This window comes from Prunus avium, chromosome 8, assembly GCF_965620075.1.
Source record: "Prunus avium chromosome 8, drPruAviu1.hap1.1, whole genome shotgun sequence".
Taxonomy (NCBI): Eukaryota; Viridiplantae; Streptophyta; class Magnoliopsida; order Rosales; family Rosaceae; genus Prunus; species Prunus avium.
Window position 1 is genome coordinate 27,955,778 of NC_142291.1, and position 27,076 is coordinate 27,982,853.

A 27,076-nucleotide genomic window follows, 5' to 3' on the forward strand; every position below is an offset into this window, starting at 1 on the left:
AATAGCTTTTGCTTTTCCCAAAAGACATATAATAAGTGTTTGCATGGAGATCATCGCATGGATGCATGCATTAAAGTGTAGGGATGAGTCAAAGCATAAAATTTTTGGTCAAAGACATAATATATGCCAGCAGCCAGCTACCCCATCAATTATAGACAGCAGTACAGACAAGTTCCATGTCGGGTTCTGCTTCGCCATCATGTCCTCCAACCCAACATGCCACTACATTTCTCCTACCAAATGTAAAACATGTACGTACATTTCTAATTAATTTTCTGGTTCTTACCCGATTTGGCGATCCCATCTTTTTTACTTTATGTTTCCAAACCCTGAATATCTTGCATTAGCCGAAAATCCAACTTGTCACTAGATATCAAAGATTTAGAACTGACCCAACGAGTATTCTAGATTGGTTAATCACAAGAAAAGTTATTCTGTTTAATAATAACACCACGTGACACAGTTATATGACATTACGAATTTAATTAAATTTTATAACATATTTTGTTTATGGCTTACATTTTAGGGTTTAATTCCTTTTTCTTTTTTCTTTTTTCTTTTTTCTTTTTTACAAAGAATATTGAAGGATAGAATCGATCACAACATTTTAAGATGAGAAAGACAAAAGCATTTTTAATCTACTTTTTCTCTGCTTCACAACCAAACGGGCCCTAAAGTTTTGTACCTAGCTTGGTTGTCAAGACGTACTCTGAGCATCCATTGGTCAGATTCAGCTTGGAATAACTTCTTGCAGTTTGGGTCAACTCTGTCTCAATTTAGCCAGGCATGACTTGAAATTCTATGTTAACATCAAGTGTTGAATTATTAAAATTGATGGATGATCATTTACACTTTCCCTAGACCTTGTTGAAACTGCATTTAGATTGAAGGGAACAGAATATGCAAATGTAGGATTTGCAAGAAAACATATCTAAGTCATGTCATCTAGTCGTGTTTAAAGAATTAATTCATCAATCACCAATTATCGGAGGACATCCAAAGAGAACCAAAATTTTGAAACATTTCAAGCAATAAGCATAGCTGCCGAGAATAGGAATAAGATGGGTGTCCAAATATAAATCCCTCTAATTGCCGCGAAACCTTTTTCCAAGAATATATACATGATACCATATCTTCATAAGCTAAATTAAGAATCTACCCACTAGCTAGCCTCTCTCTCTCTCTCTCTCTCTTAAGGGACTGACTGATATCACAAACATATCTACCCACTAGCCTTGTACACTTGGATTCATAGACATCCACAGCCATTTTTAATTAGAATCAAGAAATTCGGGGTCATACAAGAAACAGCTTGAAATGAATGCTTCCACCAACTTAGATGATGTTTTGTGCTCTTTTATAATCAAGGGCACAAAGAGAAGGAAACCCATTTGTTGAAATTAGGGTTGGGTGACATACGCATATTAATATTAGTAAAAGAATATGAGAGAGTCGACATTACCACATGAGTGGTTTTGGATGGGTATTGGAAACAAGGACATATTGAAGGCCTAAATGACATCATGGGGTTGAAATGAAAGATTTTTGTATTGGATTTGTAGGATCAATGGGAGAATTTTAAGGTTAGGAGGTTAGGTGATTAGGTGGAGAGGAGACCAAGTTGGGCAAGTGTTTAGAGAGGATCTTTGTCATTCTCTCGCGACACCATATGGGTGTGTTCCCAAAATTTTAATAAGCACAAAACAAAAACTCACTTCAACTTGTATATTAGTCTACAGTTTCCCTTGTATATATGCATACATTGTCTTCCAACTCATTATTTCCTAGCTTGTGTCTCCCCCTAGCTCCTAGCCCCTGATCTGCAACCTACTGCTGATGTGTATATGTGCCTACTTGCCATTTCTTCTCTTCTACCTTTTTCAAACGATATTAATTACATCAAATTTATTCATTAAATACCTTAACATAACTCAAATTGAAGCGTGGCCAGCTTCTAATGATATAGATAATATATTTTAGTAGGCAACAATATGCCTTATAGGTTTTTAAAGTACATATATATATTTGTCTACTTTATTTGCGTACTCCCTTGGAGACGCTCTTAGCGTATACATGTTACCGGTTTAATAAATTAGGTATAAAAAAAATGTACTTCTCTGTTCTCATGAAAGCTATGAGTGCACGCAAAGGGGCCCTATTGTAGCTTTGCCCCGGACCAGCTCTCGCTCACAAGACACACACATATACATAACAATATATAATAATAACAATTTGGTAACCAAAAAATAAGTGTATCGTGAGAGTATATGATTAATTAAAATTAAGAACAAACTTCAATTTAATAATATTTCTCTTGCCAATATTGAAATAGGTTTCAAGTTGACATCGCATTAATTTGGTCATCGCATTTTCTTTATCATCACTGGACATAGACAGGATTAGTTTTACTAGCTCAACCAGGGATGAAATATATAATCCAACAAGCATCATCATGTTCATACATGGGCCTAGCATTTCCAAGACACAGTAGTTTGGAGCAGTAGTTTGGAGCCCAAACATTAAATTTTATTCTCCCTTAATTATATACGTGATATATTTTGCGATATATATATATATATATAATAAAAGAGTGTTCTTCAAATAAAATTATTTGAGGGATTCCTCAATAGAAGAGGACTGTGTATATATTTCTCTCTATATTAGGTGATGAGCTTTTGTCAAAATCTAAACAGTGGTATTAGGGAAAATCTAAACATATAACAACATGTTGGACCATGGCGCACATGGGTCGATTGCTACTTCAGAAATGCAATTAATGGAGGCAAATGGTGAATTGAGAGGTGTAAGGCGAGCTCTTGGTGCAGATAGTGATAGCATCTGATATGAGCTCAGTGGAGTAGTGGGTTTTAGAAGAGAACAGGTTTAACAGTACTGGTAGTGGAAGCTTGATTATAACAAATGCACTCATTGGCAGACATTAATTTATATTGATATATATGTTCACAACTCTTGCATCCTCTTGTATTTGGCGTACAGAAGAGACATATAGTTGACATTATTATTCTTAATATTCATGGGGTCCAAGATTACATTGTCCATTTTGGTTGTCATCCAATGAACAACTTAATATAGGATATGTATAATCACCCGCACACCATACGTATTAGATAAATCTGAATGTTTTGTACTCATGAGATTCCATATGTGCGTTTTATCATTAGGTTGAATAAATTTCTTCAAATTACTTGAATAGTCAAGCGTTTAATCGTATATTCACTTTCTTAATTGCCATTTTGCACTTTTTTGTGAGTTTTAGAATTTTAAATATAATTAATTTAAGATGAAAAACTGAGAATGTGAATAATGTGGTTATTCTTATGATATATATGAATGGTACCAATCAGTGTATCTTCTTGATTCATCATGCTTTCTCCTTTAGTTATATTATAACATAATTCAATGAAAACTAAGAGTGTGAATAACAACCGCTAATGATATGAAAGTACTGATTTGCATGATTCATCATATTTCCTGCCTTAGTCATATTATAGAATAATTCTCTTGTGACCAAAGAAAAAGTTGTATGATCATGAATTTAAAGTTCAGTGAAGTATATGCTTGGCATTTCATTGGAAAAACTTTATGTGGGTACCCCCAACCCAACTGCAAGATATTGGTGGGGGATATTGGTCCTATGATATTATGATGGTGCCTGGTTGGGTGCAAGCAAAGTCAATTTGATCATGAAACAGCCAGCTGTAACAAGTCATTATTAAAATATGATGTATTTGTGTGTGTGTGTGTTTGTCACAGAGAGAGAGAGAGAGAGAGAGAGAGAGAGAGAGTTGTGTTCCCAAAGTCTATCTTCTGAACAAGTAAATCACGGCCCAGAAAAATCTTACCCAGTATTAATGATTTTCAAGGACGACTAAGAAAGAACGAGAGGGTCAAAAGCGAAGTACCCAAATCCATCAACTTTTCAAAAGGCAATGAGATAATGGTAGTGATGATATATATATTATCCTGATATCATATCATGGAGATCATATAATGTTAGACAATCATATGCTAGCCAAAAGAGTTGGAGAATATATACTATAGGTTACCAATGTATGTCAAGACCTTCTGTAATCAAACCTCTGATAGTCGTATGTTCAATTCGCTCCTCTCCCAATATCGCTTTGTTTATATTTTTTTATTTATTTTTCAAATGTAACAAGAGGAGCACTCATGGATGCTTTCACTTCTGTCCCAACAGAGACAAATAGGCCTGTTAAATTGGGTTTGTAAATCCTTGCAATAATTGAAAGGATTAGAGAGAAGGGAGGCCCTCTTCAAAATCACTCCAATTGATGCCCTTCTCATAGGGCCAGCCAAGGCTTTACATTTTATGATGTGAAACCCAACTTTTTGTTGGGCAACTTAATGAGTTGGACCTTCTTCGTGGGTTGTGTGTAGACTGTAGCACAAATTTGGTTATGGCACTACACTGCTTGGGTCGACCTCAGGAAACCCTGCCTCCTTTATGCAGAAATTAAGAGGCAGTTGGAATGCAGTTCCTGAAACAAACTATATTAACTGGTATGACCACAAACTTGATCGTTGAATTGAAAATGTCTAGTTCGTAAATTACAATTTCATAATCCCCTTCTAAAACAAAGCATCCATTTCAAACTCCAACCACAATTTTTTGTTTTTTGTTGGACCTCAATTGTCTCTCCCTTTGCTTATAATTTAAAAGCTTAAAAGATTTTTAGTTTTTCTATTTATTGTTAATTTGTTTTGGGTTGAATGCTCACATTTTATTATAGAATGCTATTGAGGTGTTGAGCGCAACAATCCATGTGCTTTCAGTCAAACAAAGTATATGGGAATTTTCAGATATTTCATATATGCATTCTTCTCCAATATGGATGTATTTATAAAGAAGTACAAAGACGTGTTAACCCTAAATACGATAAGAAATAAATCTAAATTACAATATGACTAAATAAACTGGTAAGTAACCAAAATCCTAACTTGATAAGGACTCACCAACACTTTCACATCACCTAATGTGTGTGTTGTTCACGTGACAAGCTTAAATGATGCCAGATGTGTGGGGGCGTGTTGATAGTCTAAATTTCGATATCCCCTTGACTAAAAGTGTAAAAGATCATCTTGAGCATTTGCACTCATTGCCAATTAATTTTTGATTGAATGCTCACATCATAATATTTGGTACTCTCAAATAATGTTATTTTCACAACATAGAATTTCTCACCATCTTGAGCATCTGCAACCATTGCCAATTGATTTTTTATTGAATACTCACATTGTAATATTTGGTACTCTCTGATAATGTTATTTTCACAATCTCTCTCTCTCTCTCTCATATAGTTCAATTCCTTTCTTGCAACACATTTTGAGAAATCCAGGTCCAACTTGTAATAAAAATATCACTGATCTATATCACCTATGAATTGTGAGCGATTAGCATGATTCCCATTGGTTGGTGCTCAAGACTGGCACATCTATCTACTTATCCTCAAATAGACAATAGCCGAAATAAATAAATATATATATTTTTTATATGGTTTTACATAATTTGGTTTCTCTCTTCGACAGAGATTCCTCTGTATATATTATGCTCCCTAGCGATTATTTCATGGACCAGGTGTGAGTGGTGGATATATATCTGAGTTATTGTAAAGTCCAGTTCCCCCTATTTTGATATCAAGCTTTTGAAACCTTCCATCTTTTTAGGAGGACCACCTGCAGTAGGAAAAGGGCCTCTGTGATAAGCCATGAATGGAACCTGTCGAAGAGTCGTCTTAGATGCTGAATCTGCATATATCACAGATTGGTGTTGAAGAGGACCACTTCTAACTATAAAGTTAAAGAGACCCCAAGATTTGTTGCCTTTTTCAACAAATAATCACCGGCCAAACATGTCCCAATCAATTTCAAATAATATATATACCAAAAACCTAGGCAATTTGGTTGTTAATGGCAGCTTTCTCTTTACAGAATTAGTTTTCATGGAAAATTTATGTGGGGTTGTGATTGTTACATAGAAGAATGACACGTAATATCTTTTAGCTGGATTGTTCTGCCACTCAACAATATTATGTGACAGTATATATCAACCATATTTAAATTTCAATGATTTAATTGACTGATAAATATTAATGAATGTGTATATACTTTAACTCACTGATTTCTGATTTCATGTAAAACTCATAATAGCTAGCATAATGTGCAATAAAATTCATTCTCCACAATGTCATGCTCTTTGAGGCACGTACTAATAATTGTTTTGATTTTCAGCAATCACAATACCACTCCCTCCCTATATAGTCTCACTCCTCAGTCTTGTTTTGATTCCGAAAGTGTTAATAAACACCGAAATGACCTAATTGGGAGAGATTTCCATTCTTTCCACTCCCATTTCAGGTTAGTACGTAGACTGTTACCAACTGATTTGAGAGTGGTATTCAAGGTTTCTCCACCTGTTGCCAACTGAGTTGAACAAATAGACAACCAAGCCCCAAAAGTTTGACTTGGAGATAGCTCAATCAAATATATTCCCTCAAATGGAGAGATAGGAAAGGAAGAAATGAATAGGTTTTGATATGTACCTCCTAGAGCTATCGTTTTTCTTTCTCTTATTTGAAGTATACCTGCCAAAAGTTTCTGCTAATATTTGGCTCACCCTACGACCTAAATGATAATGCTACAGTTGTGACAGATTAGAATAGATATATTCTAAGTGATAATGCGGGCACTACTACGTACACATCTCTTTATCTTATCACCAGAGGTTACTGGACCACTGCTACACATCTTTTTGCTACTTCACCTGAGTTTCTACCATCAAATAAAAGTAAAAAAAAAAACTGGCCAATGATTCACTGCTTAGAATAGAACGTTAGGCTCCTACGTACCAATCAACTGACACAAAACCCCCAATCCTATCCTATCCAAGTAGAAAACTTGCAGCACCTGTTGACTATCTCCTTAATAATGCATTTTACATGCAGAAACAAACAACTTCATTGTAATATCTATACATATATCAGGGTACGGGGCACAGGTAGCCAGCTACAAGTTTTGGAATGTTGTTCAGAAGAAAGATCCGAAAACCTAATTCCAAAGATCTGAAAATTTAATACAAACAAGTAACATCTCTGCTCTGCATGAAAGACCCGATTACCCAAGTACATCCTCTTTGGCTCTTTGCTTTGTCCTAAAGATCCTGTCAGTGATCACCAATTCACCCTCATCTTGTGATCAATCATATCCTTAGCAGTACACCCCTTTGATATTAATAAAGGGTTTTATTTGATGTCTACCACACAAAAAATGAAAACAAAAGAAAAGAAAAAAACTTGAGAGAGAGAGTACATCCATTTTCTTGATGGGTTATTACTTATGAGGGAAAAAATATAGTAGATTCAGTAATTATCTCAGCTACAATTAAATCCACATATAAGAAATCTAAATATTAGATATGGATGAATTTGTGGATCAAAGTACGTAATTACTAGCCAAGCAACTATGAGTAAATGACAAGTTTTAGTACGTAAACTGTGAATACATGTAATTATATGTAAACTACACTTTTTAGTTAAATTCAAGCGCTTTGATTCACGGGGAAAAATTTGAAATTATTATTAGAATGTGAGTATTCCATTCAAAATCACTTGACAAATAATACAAATCTCCATATTTTTTAAGCTCTTAAGCTAAACTTTCATCATTTCGATGTGGAATATTCTCAACAGTTCCAACAAATATTTGAATTTACAACTTTTAAACTCTTGATATGTAATGATATTTATATTTTACAATTCCTTATGCTCGTTCTTTTTACCACTTAAATCTATGTGGGTTTGAAAATAGGAAAAGGGCTAAGAGAAAACCATGAGGTGAAAGATGCATACCAGAGTCTGATCGGAGAGTGAAAGTGGCCAATAATGATCCGTAAGTTTTTCATCTTTCAATATCTATTTTTTCTTTCGAGTACTTTTGTTGTCTAATGTGCTCCACTCTGACCTTTTGTGCTCTCTCTCTCTCTCTCTCTCTCTCTCTCTCAATTTAACCTTAAGCAAATATCCGAATAAGACATTTCACCTATTTACCAATAAAAATTCTTTACCTCAAACTATAATAAAGTAGTACAAACTACGTTATTTGTTTTTTTTAGCACATTGTACATTTGAGGAGAGGGGTGTTTACACAAATATTCATTGGGTGCTTAGGAGTTTCGAACTTCTGCTCACATAAGTAGAGGGGAAAAACTCAACCAACTAAGCTATACCCCACTTGCACTAACTACGTTTTCTTTTGTTTTTAACTACTTGGTTAGACCAAAAAATTTCTCGGGTGTTTGTTTTTTATTCTTCATTTTTTGTCCTTTTTGGTCACCCAATTTATAAAAATATTATTATTATTATTATAAAGTGTTTGCGATATTTATGAAGATTAAGTTGTACAAAATAACAATACAATGATAGAAATATAATCAGGGCAAATAAGATAATTCATTGCAATGACATATAGGTTCTGGCTCTCCGCCATTGTGGACTGGGATCAAATCTAATTAGAAGTCTTAAACTTGAGACATGTACTTGTTGATTACCAAATCATTTTTTCCCAAACTATACACAATTCTGAAAATTTGACCTTTCAAATTCCTCTCTCTCTCTCTCTCTCTCTCTCTCTCTCTCTCTCTCTCTCTCTCTGTGCTTGTACCTTGAGATTCTTCAGTTGTGTGGCTCCAAAATGAGACGAATCGTGCCTCATTTCTCATTTTGGCTTTATAGATTCGCCAACTGGCTTATGGCTCCACTCCATCGCTCTCCACTACTACTATTTATAGGCAAAGCACCCAAGCCATTTCTTGCACATATACCATCCCTAGCTTCCCCTATAACCCTGCAAGCTACACATATGCACCTTTCTTCTTCCCCTTTTTCTTTATTTACACAGCCCTTGAAACCTTTCCATTAGTTGTAGAAGTTGCGTAAATTAGTATTTGACTAGCTTTGGGTTGTTTGATTAAATCATTAATGGGGTCCCTCCAAAAACACAACTCTTCCTGGACACCAAAACAGAACAAACTCTTTGAAAGAGCACTGGCCTTGTACGACAAGGATACCCCGGAGCGGTGGCAAAATGTGGCCAAGGCTGTTGGTGGGAATAAAACAGCTGAGGAAGTCAAGAGGCACTATGACATCCTTCTAGAAGACCTCAGGCAAATTGAGTCCGGCCACGTTCCTATTCCCAACTACAAGTCCTCCTATGGTGGTGGTGGTGGCGGCCGCGGCAGCAGCAGCAACATTAATGTTGATGAAGAAGAAAGGTACATGACATCCTCTATCTTTTTCTTGTACATGCAAGATGGAGTGGTTGGAACAATGATGCCCTAACAAATTTTAAAATCATTTTTTATTTTGTCAAGTGAATTTTACTAGAACTATTTTTGTTTTCGAAGTTTACACATTCTTAATAGCATTTTTAATTTTACTCAGTATGATATTTGAACCGTCTTTCTGACCACATTTAGCTGATGGCCTGATGCATTTACACCATGCCAATAGGGCAAGCATTTGGATATTTCGGAGAGATTAATATTTGTTCTTATTTGTTTCGTACACATTGCTTGCTTGCTTTGCAGGCTTCTGAAGTATCTTAAATTGCAGTGAAGTCCAAGTCAATTGCCACCTTTTCATGAAAAGGTTGACTACATGTCTCCCTAAAATAAAATGTCCCTCTTTATATGTTCATCTCTCTCTCTCTCTCTCTCTCTCTCTCTCTCTCTCTCTCTCTCTCTCTCTCTCTCTCTCTCTCCACAGTGTAATTGATGTTCAAAAAAAGAGGTTAATGAAAATCTGAGGAAAATTCATAGATGTGATCAATACCACAAGCAAAGAGATGTGCATCAAGTCAAAACACATATTGCACCCAAGAGCTGCTATAATAATAATTTTTTTTATTTCCTATCAACATTGACCAACCAAATCAAGCTGGCAAGTCAACTTTATAATAATACTAAAGCAATGTGGAGTCATTCTGTAGCGAGGACCTCATATTAGGCCTGTCGATGAGGTCCTATCTCTCAATCGTTGAATTTATCTAACTAATTTAATCAAATGCTTAAGAAATAAGGTCTCATCTAAAGGCCTCACTATAGCATTCTTGAAGAAAGCAATGTGATTCCTCGACGTGAATCGCTTTGAATCAAAATATTCCAAGTAGGTAAGTGAAATGGAAAAACTTGGCCCTCTGCTCGGCCCAAGCTTAAAATTTCAGCCTGAGAGTTTGGGCTGGGTTGAAGCTGAAATTATTTATTATATTTTTGCATTTCACTATGGGTTTTTGCTTGCTATTGCATATTAGGCCGAATTATAATTAATTAGTTTGAGGCTTCAATGGATCCCACCATCCAGCCCGTTTAACATTAAGGCTAGGTCCAGCTTCTATAAAGGGCATTCATGTCTTTTCCCCAGTTAACATCACCAAATGATGGTATACATGATGTGCCCAATATTAAGAAACACTTTTTCACATGTCAGTATGTGATTGGTTGGAAATAGCAAAACTGTGTTCTTCTCGTTTCATACAAGTTTTTCTGCCCAATATGAGGTATAGTTGTTATAAATTATGTACACTTGTAATATCATATCGACATGCAACATTCCTCGCATTACTCAATAATTTCCTGCAACTTATTATTCTCAAATTAATTTGAGCCTTAAAGTATTCCCCATACTCAGCAAGCAGCTTCAAATCCCAAAGAGAGTAGAGAAGATAGTTTCCTATTCATGCAACACAGTTCATATTGATACCTTCCTACCAGTTGAGATTTTAGGTCCCCATGAATTTAGCAGCAGTCTCCATAAATACCAAAACCACAGTACAAATTATATGTTTCCAACTAACACTCTTAAACTCTCATTAGTTCTTAGCAAAAAGCAAAAAAAAAAGGGTCTCCTCAGTCTTGGTGCGCATCTTTTGAAAAAGAAGCAAGAATTTCCTTGAGCTGCTTGTTGTAAACGAAGGGTCTTTCCATTTGAACAAGGTGGCCTGCCTCCTCTATAGACTGCAGTTTTGCGCTGCCTCCCAATTGCCTGTAAATATCAGGGTTTCAAATCAATTATATGTTAAGTCTAAAAGATTTCTATGCACTATCACAAATTCAATTATTTCAGCCAGTTGTTGTTTTGTATCGAAGTCAAGGTCTACGAATGTATTTGAATCCATTCCACAAGGTAGAATAACGTACATTCTTAGGTTCCTGGCTGTTTCCATGTTGAAAATTTTGTCATTCTCTCCCCACAAAAGATGCACTCTCTGCAAGAAAATGAATCATTAGACTATTAAAGAAATATGAGTACTCCTATGCTAGCTAAATTTTTATCACCAAAAAATATGACAGTTTTTTCGTTTATTCAAAAATAAGCTCCCACTAAAATACAAAGTGTCAACAGGAGTCTAGCCCAATGAAAATGGGTATTGACTTGCAGACCAATGGTCTCAAATTTGAACCGTCATGGCTCCTTGGTAGTATGTATGTGAGAAACCCCCGTCGTCCCTTTGTAGTTTATCGCTTGTATTAAAAAAAAAGTTGCACACTAACTAGTAACATAGTATGTACATGTATGCTGACAAATAATTTAGTAAACAAATTTGGTGAACCTGATATCAAAGAAAATTGATGCAAATACCCACGTTTGTCAAAACTAGAAGGATATTGATGCAATAAATTTGAGCCTAGCTACATATAATTGTCATGTTATAGCTTCGAGACTGTCGTCCCCCAAGAAGTACAAAAATCTGGTGACATGCCGTTATGATCATAATTGAAGAACACTGTACAAAACTTCAAGTTATTTGGGGACAAGCTCAAGAACAACAAACCTGTGGAAAATCAGCAATAGTAAAGTCCTTGTCATCAACTACCAATGCCTCTAGAAGTTCTTCCTTCTCCTTTCTGTTGCCAAACATAACCTGCAACCATTCATGGATCATTGAAATGTTTTAGGCCACCAGACCATTTGCCTGAAAATATTTGTACTAATAAATGATTAATTAAAAGCTTTACCTCAAAGCAATCTTTGTAAATCCAATCAGGGAGATGAGGAAACTTGTAAGCAGCAATTTCAAACATATTTCTCACACCTTTGACCGAGTCAGGAAGCAAGTAATCAGGCCAGCATTTGAACCCAAGTCTCTCAAGAGAAGCATCGCTGATGGATCTGGTCAAAGCTAAAACTGAACAAGTCGCCACAATTGACTCAACCAAATTGGGGTACAACTCAGCCATTTTGAACCCAACTATCCCACCATAGCTCAACCCCACCAAGGTGCACCTCTCCACCCCCATCTTCTTCAAACCCTTGGCAACACACTCGGCTTGAAACTCCGGTGACCTATCCGATTTATCTGTGATGGATCCCCCGAAGAAGAGAAAGTCCGGGACATAAACGGCGTAGTTTTTGGCCAAAGATAGCACTTGAAGTTGCCATGTGAAAATACCATCCATTGCAAAGCCATGAAGGAACACCACTGCTGGCTTCGATTTCTTTGGTGTGTTTTCAATTTTGTTGGGGATATTACTAGAGACCCAGAAGTTCATGATCGTTCCTGGCTCTATTTCGACAGTTTGGGGTCTCACCCCAACTAGTTTCATAATCCCATGCAGAATAAACTTGTATACTGAAAAAATGTTCACCATCTCTCTCTTTCTCTCTCTGGTGCACACAAAGAGAGACTAAATGCAGTGTTAACTTTATAAGACTTGTTGGCAGCCAGCAAATGTGAATTATTTCCACAATCTTTTGTTTATTTTAAAAGGGTTTTTAACTGTAGAGGTCCCTGAACTTTACCTCAAGTTGTGATTGGGTCTCCGAACTTTATTTTTAGGCAAGTAGGTCATCCAACTCTCTCATCCGTTCCAATTCAATTTGGCCGTTAATTTCAGGGCTAAAACCGTCCATTTTAATTAAAATATTTTAAAATTTAAAAATTGGAAAGAAAAACAGGAAAAACAGGAAAAAATAAATAATTAAATAAATAAATAAACTTAAAAATAAAAAATCCAAATCCAAATCCCTCTCTCTCTTAGCTCTCCCCTCTATGTCTCTCCCTCTCTCCCGCAACCCATTCCCCCTCCTCCTTAGCCCACCCCCTCAAAACCCAGATCCCAACCCAACCTGTAACCCACCCCCCATCTCCCAACCCGCAGAACCCAGAACCCACCCGCAACCCCATCCCCTCAAGCTCTCCTCCTCCGCTGCCGCTGTAACAGCGGCGGCGCCCTTGGCGCCAGAATGAACGCCACCGCAGTCGCCAGCTACGCCATGGTGTTGGTCGACGTGGCCAAATCCAACGCCGTCAGCTTCTGCAACTGCTTCGCTATCTACGCCAGGTGCTGCGACTCCAGCTTCACCACCGAGCTCACGATGGCCAGCTCTGTGTCCGTGATTTTGTTGTAACTCCAGCTTCACCGACGAGGATGTTGAGGAAATTGAAGGTGTGGGGCTGGAGGGTGGAGGACTCGGCGATTTGGTTGAAGACCTTGCGCTTCTTGTCGAGGTCGATGGCTTTCAGATCACTTAGCAGTGGCGTCCTTGTACAAGTTCTGCTCGGAAAGATAATTTACAGCTTTACCACTGGGAAAGTTTTTGTACCTTATTATTCTGAATGTCAAGCCAAGCTTCATGATGCAGAATGTTGAAGGACAAATATGACAAGGAGCATTTTGCAACAAATGGCAGAATTTTTTTTTTAAGGAATGTAAAGAATATAAATGCGTCCCAAGGACCCAATAGGATGAGTTGAAAGAGCGAAAAAAATTCTGAAACAGTGATGGGAAATTGAAAACAAATAAAGAGTAAAAGAGCTAAAAACTAAGAAACCACAAAAGATGGGTTTGATGAAGAAGTTAAAGACCGATGGCTGATCAACCAAGGTGGTTGGTGTGAGTGATTTGGCATTTTCATTCCTTAAGAGAGGTCAGAGGTTCGATCATTGCCCTCGTATGGAGTCACCACTTTGGCCAGCACTTTACCTCTTATGGGTTGACCCAGTGTGAGCGGGGATTAGTCTGAGTTGTGGTTCCCATCCAGGACCACCTCTTGGTTCAGACAAAAAAATAAAGACTGACAGCTAATCCAAGCTTGGTGGTTGGGTTCACTGTGAGATATGGAAACTCTGGGTCGAAGCTGCGTGAAGTAGCTTGAGGAGATTGCGCTTTCCCCCTCTCTTCCAGCCCCAAATTGGATTTTGTCTCAAAACGACGAAAACTCCGATATACCCCTCACAATAAGAGCACGTGTCATTCAGACGGTCAAACTCGACGAATTCTGTTACGATAGGACTCAATTGAAACTACTTGTCGAATTAAAGGATGTAATTGCCTCAACAAAAAAAAAAAAAAAAAAAAAGCTCAAGGACCCAATTGCAATTGGGGGCAAAATTCAGGAACATCTACAGTTAAAACCCATTTTAAAATGACAACTGACAGATAATGTTTGGAGATATAATATACTGTGCATAGTGATCATGACAGTGAGATATGACAGCAACATTAATGTAAAGACATAATCAATTTCGTAAACCTTATTATATTATATAAATAATTATGTTTGATTTGCAAAGCAATCTATGCATGTGTTTTTGCTTGTAGAATGTCAACCACATCAATGAGATGGATAAAATGGTCAAGACAGTGAGTTCGCTCCCATACAGTTAAGTTTGAACCCCCTTCACATAAATTAGATCAATTTAAAATAGATTATCGCTCGTATAAAGAAAAAACTCATTCTTCTCTTGATTTGTTTTTTCAATGCATGACTCGTGTGTTATTGAATGTTGTTCGCACCATCTGGAAGAAATAGAACGGATATATATATTCCTAGACTTAGGAGGGATTCGAATATATGAAAATGAAAACAAGATTTACCAAGTTTGGAGCTAGGCAAAGCCGATCCTGGGTTTTCTAAGGCCCAAGGCAAGTTTTCTCAAGTGTGCCCTTTTATACAAATTAAACACTAAAATTAAAAAAGAAAAAATCAACTAATTAATTTTATTAAAATTATAAGAATTTACAAAAAATAAGGAAGAACACTTTAGGGCCTCGTTAAAACCTTATTTAGGGAAAACCCAATGGGACAAAACTCCAAATGAAAAAAAAAGAGTACCCCGCATTGTAAACATTGCATTCAAAAACAAAAACCACATATTTGAGTCTACATGATTTTCCCATGTTTTGTCGATCCTTGTTTTATATTATATTATATAATTAATAAATAATAATTGACTTTGCTTCCTTCCTCAATACGTTTCTTGAGATTGAGAATATTAAAAGTGATTGAAGATTGATTTGGCTTCCTCTTTGGTACAAGTACAGTTTGGTTTCTCTCTTTTATTTTTAATTTTTAATTTTTTTTATATAAACATATACACAGGCTTTAAAAAAAATTTGGGCCCCCCTTAGCTTTGGGCCTCAGGCTGTAGCCCTGGTAGCCTTGGGCCAAGGTCGGCTTTGGCAGGGCCAGTCCTAAGTTTTCAAAGGCCTAAGGGGAAAATCTAAAGTGTGCCCTACACACATTTATCACTAACACTAGTATACTTCTGGCTTTATCAACTAAGCATTGGTTTTTTCAAGAAAGTATTTATTCCAAAATGTTTTTAGACTTTGAGCAATGTCTTCCATATTCCTAAATAATGAAAACAAATAGATATCATACCAGTGAGTCAAAGAATTTCAAGAATGCCAATATTAGGGGTGGGCATTCAAACCGGCAAACCGGAAATCCGAGCCGAACCGCACCGAAAAAAACCGAGTTGACCAAAAAGTCAACAACCAGTCAAAAAACTGAACCGGACCGGTTGGGATCGGTTTTGGTTCCGGTTCCACATCTTCAAAAACCGAACCGGGCCGAACTGGACCAGTCAGATTAAAATATATATAATTTAAATATATAATTATATATTTTTAAACCTCTCCACACCAAGCCCAACTTCAAAAATAAAAATAAATAGACAAGCCCAATTCCATTTTTTAACCATCTCACCAGGCCCAACTCTATTTCTTAACCAAGCCCAACTCTTTATATTCATTTTTACCACTCTCCCTCAACAATTTCTCATACCCTAGCCGTCCCCTCCATCATCTCTCTTTCCAAAAGTTTTTTTTTCTTCTTATTCTTCTTCTCTCCTCTGCCAGACTTCTCCTCTTTGTATTTATTTTTTCCTTTCTTCTTCTTCTTCTTCTTTTCTCTCCTCTCTCTCTGCTGCCCACTTTTCTTCTTCTTTTTTTCCTTTCTTTTTTCTTCTTCTTTGTTGCATTCCTAAGAGGACACAAATTAATGTGCAAACAACCAATTAAAAATACCCGCAAGTGCACGAATCTAATGAAGTATAGATTATGTAAGTACGGGGTCGATCCCACGAAGAACTTGTCGGCTTCCTATAAGTTCTAATTTGAGTACGTAAAGAACACTTAATTGACACACCACAAATGCAAAATGGAAACTAAAAATGAGTAAAAAAGTGTAAAAGAAATGAAAAAATAGAAGAAAACTAGAGAAAAACACAAACAGCACTTTCTATCACCCTTTTATCACCATTTGGACAGATTCGTTTCTCTATTTTTCCAGTTTCGACCTTTGTCCAGTGTTTTGCTTATAACTTTCCAACCGTACGTCCAAAATTCACGTTCTTTATACGGTTGGATTCAGCACAGAAAATGGAAGAACACAACGCGGACCAAAAGTCCAAAACAATTACGGAAACAAATAAAATTCAGTAACAAAGACACACCACGTGTCGAACACACAACTCACACACACATTGGGGGGGGGTTTTGATTTGTTTCAAGTGACCTATTTCTATTGCAAGAAAGTAAATGGACTTTGAATTTAAATGAGAATTGCAGAGATGAAATATCAAAGAGTGGAATTAAAAAGTAACAAACACTAGGGTTTCGGAATCCACCCTAAACAATTCTACCCAAATTCATGAATACTCAAGTGATGAACTCTAAACGTGTTGATGAAAATGTTCGCAATCAAGGCCATGGGTCGTGGCTCAAGACGCATTGATTCTCTCTAATATACGTAAAGTGCATGGTTCGTGCTACAATACTTGTGCCCTCCTCATAACCGAACCTAGGTATGGTTCGTACTTTGATTCAATTACAAGGAGAACCCATTAAGTTCAAAGAGAATATGAACATCACAAGAATCCTAATAGCATGGTGTTTACATTAGGTATTCAAGAAACCAATTCACATGGATGATTCTTACTTCATCCATTTATTGCTTAGGATAACATGAAGATACACATAATCCCAACAATCTCAAGAAGCATGCTTTCAAAGATGGCCAACCAAGGAAAAACACACATCAAGGATAGATTAATTTGGTGAATTGGAATTCATCAACAATATCTAGAAATTCATACACTCAAGTATCAAAACAATAAGGTAATCATGTTTAGGGCTTCAACCTAAGCCCTAGCTATAGAGTTTAGTTGCTCATACTTATTTCAAATACAAACTCAAAATGAAATTAGAAAGAGTTTACAGATTTTCAGAAAATGATGAAAGCTTCAAGATCATCAATGGTGGAAGTCTTCTTCTCCACTTTTCTTGGCTGCACCTTGGCTTTCTCCAAGCTCCAAAAACTCTCCAAAATCTGCTCTCAATGTGTAGAATTAAGAATTGAATTGGCTTCCCACGTTCAAAACCTCTCCCACTTCAGATTGCACTTCCCTTTGCTCCTTTCCCCATCATTTCCAGCTCACACTTTTAATATAAAACTCATTCTTTCCTCTAAAGCCTTTGCCCATTGTCCCCTTGCCATGATGAAGCTTTGACTTCACAAAGATGCCAAAAGCTTCAGAAAATATCTCATTTACAAAGGTAATTCCTTGTTACCAAGAGTTATGGTAACAAGAAATTAAGATGACACAAAGGAGGTAAAAGCTGGCCAAATCCGGATTTCCAGAGCTGTGGTAACATGCTGGATTGGTTGGATAGGCAATACTTGTCCAATGGAGCTCAAATTTGGATATGTTGTAGTTAACATCCATTGGAACAAGTCTCATGAAGATCATGACCTCATCCGAGCACCAGAGCATGTTGATCCCAGGCCAAGAAGTTGACCTACGAAAATGAACAAAAACAGAATTTATAACTAATAATGCACTTTTAGCTCATTTTCATCCCAACCAAGGTAAAATCTAAGAAAACACAAAAAGGAAGTAAAAAGCTATAAAATGTCAAGAACTAACTCAAAATAGTGGGTGAATAACATGAAAAATCATGTGTAAAAATGAACCGAACATTCTTCTTTTCTCTCCCCTGGCTGCAACTTTTCTTCTCTTTTTTTTTTTTTCTTTCTTCTTCTTTTTCTCTACTCTGTACTGCCGACTCTTTCTTCTCCTTTTTTTTTCTTCTTTTTTCTCTCCTCTGTGATGCCGACTCTTTCTTCTCCTTTTTTTCTTCTTCTTTTTTCTCTCCTCTGTGATGCCGACCTTGTATTTTCCTCACCCCCTCTTGCTGCCGCAGCACATCCCCTGTACCTCCATCGCATTCCACTGGCTCCAGTCCCCGCATGCATCCGAGCCCAGCTACCTGCACGAGCCAGCATAGCTCAGCTCTCTCCCTAGAGTCTCTCTCCTTCTCTGAGCATGCTGCCAAGACAGCATCTTGTAGATCTTGGGGTGGTTTCATTAAACAGCGAGATTGTAGATCTGATGTAGATTTGGGAAAAATTAAAAAAAAAACAAAAACAGAGCTGGGATTGCAGATCTGATGTAGATCTGGGAAAAATCCAAAAACAAAAATAGAGTTGGGATTGTAGATTTGGGAAAAAAAAAAAAAAAGAGCTGGGATTGTCTGCCGGTCCAAACTGGGAAAATCGAAACCGAACCGGATTTGAACAGGTCCAGATTGGTTCGGTTCAATAACTAAATTTTTATTAAAACCAGACCGAACCGAACCGCATGTACAGTACGGTTTCGGTTCTAATTTTGACTAAAAACTGGTCAAAACCGGACCGTGTCCACTCCTAGCCAATATCAAAGAATTTCTTTTAAAACTCTCGTAATGGATCCTTTGTTCCAAAAGTTCATATTCATCTCAGTATCCTATTCCTAAATTATGGAAAACAATGTTTATTTAATTTTGATTCATCTTACAAGAAAAATAGGAAATTACCCAGGTTATTTTCGCAGAGGAACAATTCCAAGAGGAAAGCAAGGTTTCTATTTGAAAAGAAAACCCCAAGAATAGTACATATATTAGTGATTCAAAGAATTCGAATGAATCAATCCAAGAAAACCCCATAATTAAAATGACTTAGAAGTGGAATCGATAGAGAAAAAAAGCAAATCACGCATAGTTATTTTTTGCAGAGGAGGAAACCGAAGAGTAAAACATAAACGAACTTATCATCATTGGCATCAGGAAGAAATTCGGTAAGAGTTCTTGTCATTGGCAGATTGGGAGGAGATAGGATAGGAGGTCTAAGAAACGATGTGAAAAATCTACAAACAAATAAATAAATAAAATCATATTTTCCTTTGAAGAAGAAGAAAAAGAAAAATTTAGAATTTTTTTTTTTTTGGGGGCTCCCTTGAATAATGGGCCCAGGGCAGTCGCACTGACTGCTCCTGGTTAGGGCCGGGCCTGTTTGTGGGATGGCATTACTATCCTGCTCTTCATCTTGTTTCCATTCTACATACATGGAGAGAGAGAGAGAGAGAGAGAGAGAGAGAGGTGCGGCTGCAGGCTAGGCAAATTGGCGTGGGGTGGTGGCTAGGGTTTTTTGTGAGGACTGTTAATGGGGCGGGCCAGATATGGGTGATAAGGAAATTGGGGGTTTACCCCTAAAATTCGAGCATGTGATCCAATTTAGCGGAAAATGTAACGGAATGATCAATTTGACACGAAATAGGAAGTTGAAGGATTATTGAAATGAAAAATTTAGAGCCCATTTGATAACCATTTCAATTTTAGTTTTTAGTTTTCATTTTTCAATTTTTGTGTTATAGTATAGAGGAAAATGAGAGTGATAATGGGATGGGAGTGAGGATGAGATTGAGAAGAGGATGAGAATGGAGAATGAAAGGGAGGACAAACAAAAGTGAAAACAAAAACTTGAAAGTAAAAACAATTTCAAATAGATTTCAGTTTTTAGTTTTTGTTTTCACTTTTGTTACTTCTCTCTCACATCCTCCCATCTCATCTTCCCTCTCAATGCCATCTCCACTCTCATTCTCACTTCCATTCTCCCTCTTTTGGAGGAATAATTGGAGGACCTTTTCAGTCGAAAACCCTTTTTGTAAAAATCTTTTTGTGTTCGTTCCACGTTGTGACCATAAAGAAAAAAAGGAAACGCATATATACTTTCGTATACCAAGTTTTTAAAGTGAGAGATTCCCTAACCCAAAAAGGATTACCAGCTGTGTAAAGACACTTGAAAGTTGAAAGGACATTTTACACTAATTTTCCTCACTTGCAATGCGAGGACAAAGTTTTTAGGCCTATTTCCTTCCAAGGTTAATCTGGTTTTCCCCAGGTAACAAACAAGAAAAGAAGATTCATTGCTCTCTCATTCATGTCGGCTTTCGCAAACCCAGTTTCAGACGAAATGTCAAAAGATTAACTTTGTTCAACACAGAACAATTAAAGCCAAACCAGAAGGAGCCTGAGGCTATTTAACAACTCAATTATGGTTTCATTTCTAACTGCTACCAATAAAAACTCACTTCAAACATCTAAGATGTCATGCCAGGCCCTACAATAACACTAATCTATTGTTTGGAAGCAATTAGAAGATACAACCTGTGCCCTAATGATGCAAGAATAAGTTGCCACTTGCAAAAAATATACAGATGAATACAAATCCGAATGTCCATAACCGGCAATCAGAAACGAATGACAACAAGAGGAGTTAGGTAACACTGCCCAGCAGTGGGGAAACGAGTAGGAAAAATGTCACTTTCAAGCCATATACACATAAAATGGAAATAAATCTCACCTGCGTCGCTGTAAGATAAATCCTTGTCAAAGGCAAGGAATACTCAACTTGCAAGACCAGCAGAGATATGACTGATCATAGTTCACAAAGGAGGGCTTCCATGAACCCAAATCCAGGCCATATGGAAGTTTCTTGAGAGCGTTTGAAAGCTATTTGGAAATAAAATTCACTAAAATTTACAACTATACCTTTTGTTGGCTTCCATATGCTTATCTGGAATAAGATAATGACTCTTAATTATCTCAATGCTAATATTTTTTACAATGGAACTTATACATTGAAATTCTTTCAAAGAAATGATATCCGTATACATTTAGCTTTTCCATTGCTCTCCAAAGCTCTGCAGGAAACCATAGTAATCACAGTACAACAGCATTTGGCAAAACAAATTATCTAAACATCAACGCGCAAGAGCTACACGAATGAGGGATCTCATGACTTCAATGACCAAATAACACATAACATGCCCAATAAATCAAGAATTAGAAAAAAGGAAAACTATTGATAAAGGGGGCAGTAAAAATAACAAGATAAGTTGACCAAACCATCAATGTTTCCTTCCTTTAAATTGAGTCTCTGAACAAATCCTGGCTGAGTTCTGCTAGACAAGAATCTCCACAGGGTACCTGTCAATGCAATCTTCCCATGGACTATGAAGAGAAGGTTTTACATTCTGAAGAGCCTCCCAGACTGCACTGTTACACTTGAAACCACTACCAAAAGCAATCTGCCAGACACGGTTCCCCTTCTGCATCCTCCCCTTTGCCTCAGTATAAGCCAACTCATACCAAATCGAACTCGACGAGGTGTTACCAAACCTGTGGAGTGTCATCCGAGATGCCTCGACATGAACTGGTAGAAGCTGCAAGTTCTTCTCAAGCTCATCAATCACAGCCCTCCCACCAGCATGTATGCAAAAATGATCAAAAGCAAGCTTGAAATCCGGGATATAAGGCTTGACTTTCGCATTGAACAACTTCTTTGCAACCAAAGTAGCAAAGAAGAGAAGCTGCTCACTTAGAGGCAGTACAAGGGGACCCAATGTTGTGATGTTAGTCTTAAGAGCTCCACCAGCAATTGCCATGAGATCCTTCGACAATGAAACCCCAGTTTTCCCAGCATCATCCTGCTCTTGATAAACACATCTAAATGCCCTATCATCAGCCCCGCGATGAGTCCTCACAACATGCAGAAGCTTATACTTTGCCCGACGCCTATCCAACGACTTGTTCGAAAGCAAAACCGCCGCCCCACCAACACGGAACAAACAGTTTGGTATCAACATGGATTTCTTGTTCCCAAAGTACCAATTCTGAGTAATATTCTCAGTGCTAACAACCACCGCATAAGTGTTCCCATGAACTTGCAACATTTCCTTAGCAAGATCAACAGCTATAACTCCAGCACTACACCCCATACCCCCCAAATTAAAACTCCTAATATTCCCCCTCAATTTGTACTTGTTAACAATCATAGCAGACAGTGAAGGGGTTGGATTAAACAAACTACAATTCACAACAAGAATACCAATGTCCTTAGGCTTAACATTTGTATTAGCAAACAGATTATCCAAAGCACCAAAAATCACCTGCTCTGCCTCCTCGCGAGCTGCCGCCATGGACGGCCTAGGCGGAATGTAATGCATTGCTTCAGGGACACAAGTCTCCTCCCCGAGGCCAGAGCGCTCAAGAATCTTGCGCTGGAACTCAAGTGAAGACTCGTCAAAGTCCCCAGTGAGCTTTGAATGCTCCATGAACTCCTCAAATCTCGCTTGCAAATGCGAAGGCGGCTTGTAACACGAATAGTCCACAAGGTAAACGGATCTCGGGCGGGTCATAATGTAAACGGTGGATCCAAAAACAATTACAGCAGAGCAAATAATGACACTGACCAGATTGTACTGGAGCTGGAGCCAGAGTTGGTGAATGTCATCTGGGTTCATCTGAGAGGCTTGAATGACAACGACCGCCATTAGAGGAACTGAGCAGAGAGTCAAAAGGTGGGTTATCAAGTAATGGTAACCCAATTTTACGTACTTCATGTTCACGCTTTGTAAGAAGTCTGGTAATCTACGGCTCTGGTGGATCTGAACTCCGCCATTGACAATGGGCCCAGAGCTCATGATGGGTCTGCGAAATAGGCACATGGGTTTGAAACTATGGGGTTTTCTGAGGTGGGTTTTCAGTGGAGGGGCTTCAGAGGGTTATATATATGGTGAACAGAGTGAAGTGCGAAGGTGAAGAAGAGGGATCTGAGTGAAGAAATAGAAGGGTTGATAGTTTCATACAACAATAACAGCGACCAAGTGAGATTTTATAGACAAGAGAGGTGAATGCATAGCATCAGCATGAAGATTGTGACGTTGATGAGAGAGAGAGAGAGAGAGAGAGAGAGAGAGAGAGAGAGAGAGAGTGGGTTGGTCTGTTTTTTTGCGTTTGGTTCTGCTACCCCTCCTGCCTGTGTCTCTGTTTGGTCGAAGATTTAGGATTGATTGATAAAATGTTAGGAAAGAAGTTGAGGGTTGATAGGAATTTTATATATGAGAGGTGATTGGACGTGTCGAGTAGAAACACAATGAGAGAGAGGAGCGGAAGCTTCAAAGCGATTTCTCTGGACGTCTTGACTTTGGAACTGCCAGAAAATTGTTCGAAAAAAAGAGTTTAACTATGTATGTATATGTGTGTCAAGTACAATGGGATGCTTGAGTTTGACGAGAAAATTGTTTACTCTCTACCTTCCGACATTTTATTAAATAGGGTTAAAATGGTACATTCATAATTTATTTAAATTAAATTAAATAAATAAAAACATATATATATATATTTTTATTTTTATTTTTTTTGGGTGAAATATGATAAATGGCCTAAGAGCATTTCTAGTTATGCTCCTTATTTTCAAGTAAAATTTGAACTAAAAAACTATGAAGTTAAATTATGAGCTCAAAATATCATTTGTAATTTAACCGTGCTACTTATAGTGACTAGGATCCCCAAACAATAAAGTATTTGTTTAAATAATATCGAAATAGTAGTCATTCATGATAATGAGAGTCACAATGAGTTCCTTTATGTTTCCTCACATTTAGGAGCTTATGGAGTTGCCACTTCATCCAAAGTTCTTGTAGCGCCAAGCCACCAGGAGAGGGTTTAGGCTAAACCTTGAAGAGACTTCGGTTCCATTGCTAAAATTATGAGCTTTTAGCTCTCACACCATGCATGCACTCTCCTGCTAAGTCCCACATTATAATCTTCTATTGTTGTTCAAGCACCACTTGAGGCATCTGAAGAGCCACTTAAGCAATCGTAGAGCCGCAAGAGCTTAGAACCGATTTCACCCTCGTGCAGCCGGTGCTCGGATTAAGGAACGAAACTCGCAAATCTGAATGAGGATAAATAATATGGAGAAAAGGGAGAATATGAATTTATTTTTTATTTTTTATACAAGCAAGTAAGAGGATAAGGATGTGTTATGAATAACTGCTCTTAACTACTTGAGCTACAAGCTCTTTACGGAAAAATATAGATGTTATGAGTATAATGAGTTGTTAAATTTCTCTAATTCATATGTCACTTTGGTGCACATATATGTATATGCTTAAGGATGATAATAACGGTAGTCTAAATACATGATAATTGAATGGATTAAATGAGCCAATGAAGATAAAAGCAACAATAAATCAATAAAGACAGAATTAAAGTTTGAGTCAAATTTACAACTAGCCCTAGAAAACTTTATTTAAGGTCAAATTCTAATCATCCACCATATCCAAGCACATGCTTGGGCAAATGATTAGATCATACTCCACAACCTCATTATTGTTATGGATGGATAATCAAAATACTTTAGAGTCAACTCCATCTCGAGTTGTCATAAGATCTGAGAAAATCCAAGAAATCTAATGCTTTTTTTTAAAAGATAAAATGGATAGAGAAATAAGACAGATTATGGAAATAATAACACTCTTCTTTTCTTTTCTTTTCTCTTAAGAATTTCTCAAGTTTTCTCATCAGTCAGCATTTTTCAGCTTCAGGGACTAAAATGACATTGAAACAATAGTCATGTGGGAGAGAGAGACACATGACCCGTAAATACAGTTGCACTTCTCACGGAAGTCAATGTTCCAAAGTGACAAAGAAATGAAGTTCACGCAAATAACATAATAATAATTCATTAAACGATGAGTGTGTTGACCACTTTTTTCAAGTTCAAATAAAAACGCAAAAATCATATGGCTCATTTAGGTTTTCAATCATTTAGATTTTGGTCGCTGATATCCTCTGGATGGATAATCTTGTGGAAGATGTTTCGTGCGTTATATATTTTACACAATGGGCCTACCACTTGAGATTTCACATGACCAAGAATTCTATAATGAGGGCTTTATATATGTCTTTTAGTGAGGTCCTATCTCTTAATCGTTGGATCAAATTGGTTAGCTTGATCTAATGGTTAAGAGATATGACATCACCTAAGGGTCATATATAAGAGCCTCACTATAAAATGACTCTTCACATGACTTGATTTATTGATCCTTTAGTGGTTAAGAATAGTTACCTGCATTTGAGGTCATGTTAGGAACATCAATATCATTGTTGCCACAAAATATTGATACTTCGCCAAGCAAATCATCAAAGTCATCATCGCTCACAGATTGTAGCTTTTGCTTACATCTTTGGACCAACATCATTGCATTCACAATATCTTGATCTTTCTTTTGTAATGCCTTTGACAAATCATTTGTGATTCCCAATATAAATCTCATCAAATATAGGTGAAACACAAAGTCAAAAGTTTGTATTTCTTTCAATAACCTATTTGCTTCACCTAAATTATCTTGGTTGACATCATCAACAATCCATTCAAGCACCTTCACCACATGATGAAACATAATATTAATACTAAGTAAAGTATAATAATGTGAGTTCCAACATGTATCACAAAGACATTTGAGAGTAGTCTCTTGATTTAACCCTTGCCCCGTTTCAAGATCATCAATTTCAAGAGCTTTCATAATGTCTTTTTGATGTTGCTCTCTAAGTGCATCACGACACTTACACGATGCTCCAATAATATTAACGACACTACTAGCCGTTGTGAAGAAAGTAGCAATGTTTTCATTTCCCTTTGCCACGGCTACAAGAGCTAGTTGTAGTTGATGTGCAAAACAATGGACATAATATGCTTGAGGATATTCTCTCAAAATCTGTGTTTTAAGACCATTGAGCTCACCTCTCATATTACTAGCGTCATCATACCCCTATCCTCGTAGCCTGGACATGCTCAAATTTGTTGAAGAAATCAACTGCTCAATTGCCTCTTTCAATTTGCTACTAGTCGTATCATAGACATATTGGACACCCACAAACCTTTTAATTACTTACCCATTTTTGTTCACATAACGCAACACAACATATTTGTTGAAGAAAAAAAAAGAATAAACAAAATCGGCATTTGCTGAAGAAAAAATATATATGCATCTGACTTACTTTGGATTGGCGTACTCAAGAAGAAAAAGAAAAACGTAGGATTCTTGTGATGCATACACACTTTGATGAAATTGGGTGATGTAAAATTGGTCATTTATAAAGAGAATTCCCAATCCCACTTAAATAAGGAATTCCCAAAACCCAATTAAATAAAGAAAACTTCCAATTAAAACCCAATTAAGTGAGGAATTACAAAAACCCAATCAAAACCCAATTCAGCAAAAATTATAAAAAAAACCCAATTAAAACCCTATATTAAGTGAGTTCCAACGTGTATCATCACAAGAACGTTTGAGAGTAGTCTCTTGATTTAACCCTTGCCCCGTTTCAAGATCATCAATTTCAAGAGCTTTCATAATGTCTTTTTGTTGTTGCTCTCTAAGTGCGTCGCGACACTTACACGATGCTCCAATAATATTAACGACACTACTAGCCGTTGTGAAGAAAGTAGCAATGTTTTCATTTCCCTTTGCCACGGCTACAAGAGCTAGTTGTAGTGCAAAACAATGGACATAATATGCTTGAGGAAATTCTCTCAAAATATGTGTTTTACGACCATTGAGCTCACCTCTCATATTACTAGCATCATCA

At 37.0% G+C, this 27,076-nt stretch overlaps 3 protein-coding genes across 3 annotated transcripts; 1 reads left to right on the forward strand and 2 right to left on the reverse strand.

The window, feature by feature from the left end:
• The first annotated feature begins 8,794 nt into the window (after positions 1–8,794).
• LOC110770054 (protein RADIALIS-like 3) lies at positions 8,795–9,951 on the forward strand. The gene is made up of 2 exons (XM_021974138.2): positions 8,795–9,307; positions 9,623–9,951. Exons 1-2 carry the CDS (start codon positions 9,015–9,017, stop codon positions 9,648–9,650), a joined length of 321 nt encoding a protein of 106 aa, XP_021829830.1. The 5' UTR covers positions 8,795–9,014; the 3' UTR covers positions 9,651–9,951.
• Positions 9,952–10,810: 859 nt separating this feature from the next.
• LOC110770045 (uncharacterized) lies at positions 10,811–12,753 on the reverse strand. The gene is made up of 4 exons (XM_021974129.2): positions 12,050–12,753; positions 11,866–11,955; positions 11,231–11,298; positions 10,811–11,075 (listed from the first exon to the last, which is right to left on the reverse strand). The coding sequence occupies exons 1-4, from the start codon at positions 12,680–12,682 to the stop codon at positions 10,940–10,942; spliced, it is 927 nt and encodes a 308-aa protein (XP_021829821.1). The 5' UTR covers positions 12,683–12,753; the 3' UTR covers positions 10,811–10,939.
• An 8,661-nt stretch (positions 12,754–21,414) lies between these two features.
• Positions 21,415–23,291, reverse strand: LOC110770227 (3-ketoacyl-CoA synthase 4). The gene has a single exon (XM_021974320.2). The coding sequence runs from the start codon at positions 23,143–23,145 to the stop codon at positions 21,601–21,603; it is 1,545 nt and encodes a 514-aa protein (XP_021830012.1). The 5' UTR covers positions 23,146–23,291; the 3' UTR covers positions 21,415–21,600.
• Between the last annotated feature and the right edge of the window lie 3,785 nt (positions 23,292–27,076).

Coding starts and splice junctions, on each gene's coding strand:
- LOC110770054 (XM_021974138.2), top strand. CDS start 9,015: ATGGGGTCCCTCCAAAAACACAACTCTTCCTGGACACCAAAACAGAAC. Junction 9,308..9,622: donor AATGTTGATGAAGAAGAAAG/GTACATGACATC, acceptor CTTGCTTTGCAG/GCTTCTGAAGTATCTTAAAT.
- LOC110770227 (XM_021974320.2), bottom strand. CDS start 23,145: ATGTGCCTATTTCGCAGACCCATCATGAGCTCTGGGCCCATTGTCAAT.
- LOC110770045 (XM_021974129.2), bottom strand. CDS start 12,682: ATGGTGAACATTTTTTCAGTATACAAGTTTATTCTGCATGGGATTATG. Junction 11,299..11,865: donor CTATTGCTGATTTTCCACAG/GTTTGTTGTTCT, acceptor ATTTTCTTGCAG/AGAGTGCATCTTTTGTGGGG. Junction 11,076..11,230: donor ACAGCCAGGAACCTAAGAAT/GTACGTTATTCT, acceptor TGATATTTACAG/GCAATTGGGAGGCAGCGCAA.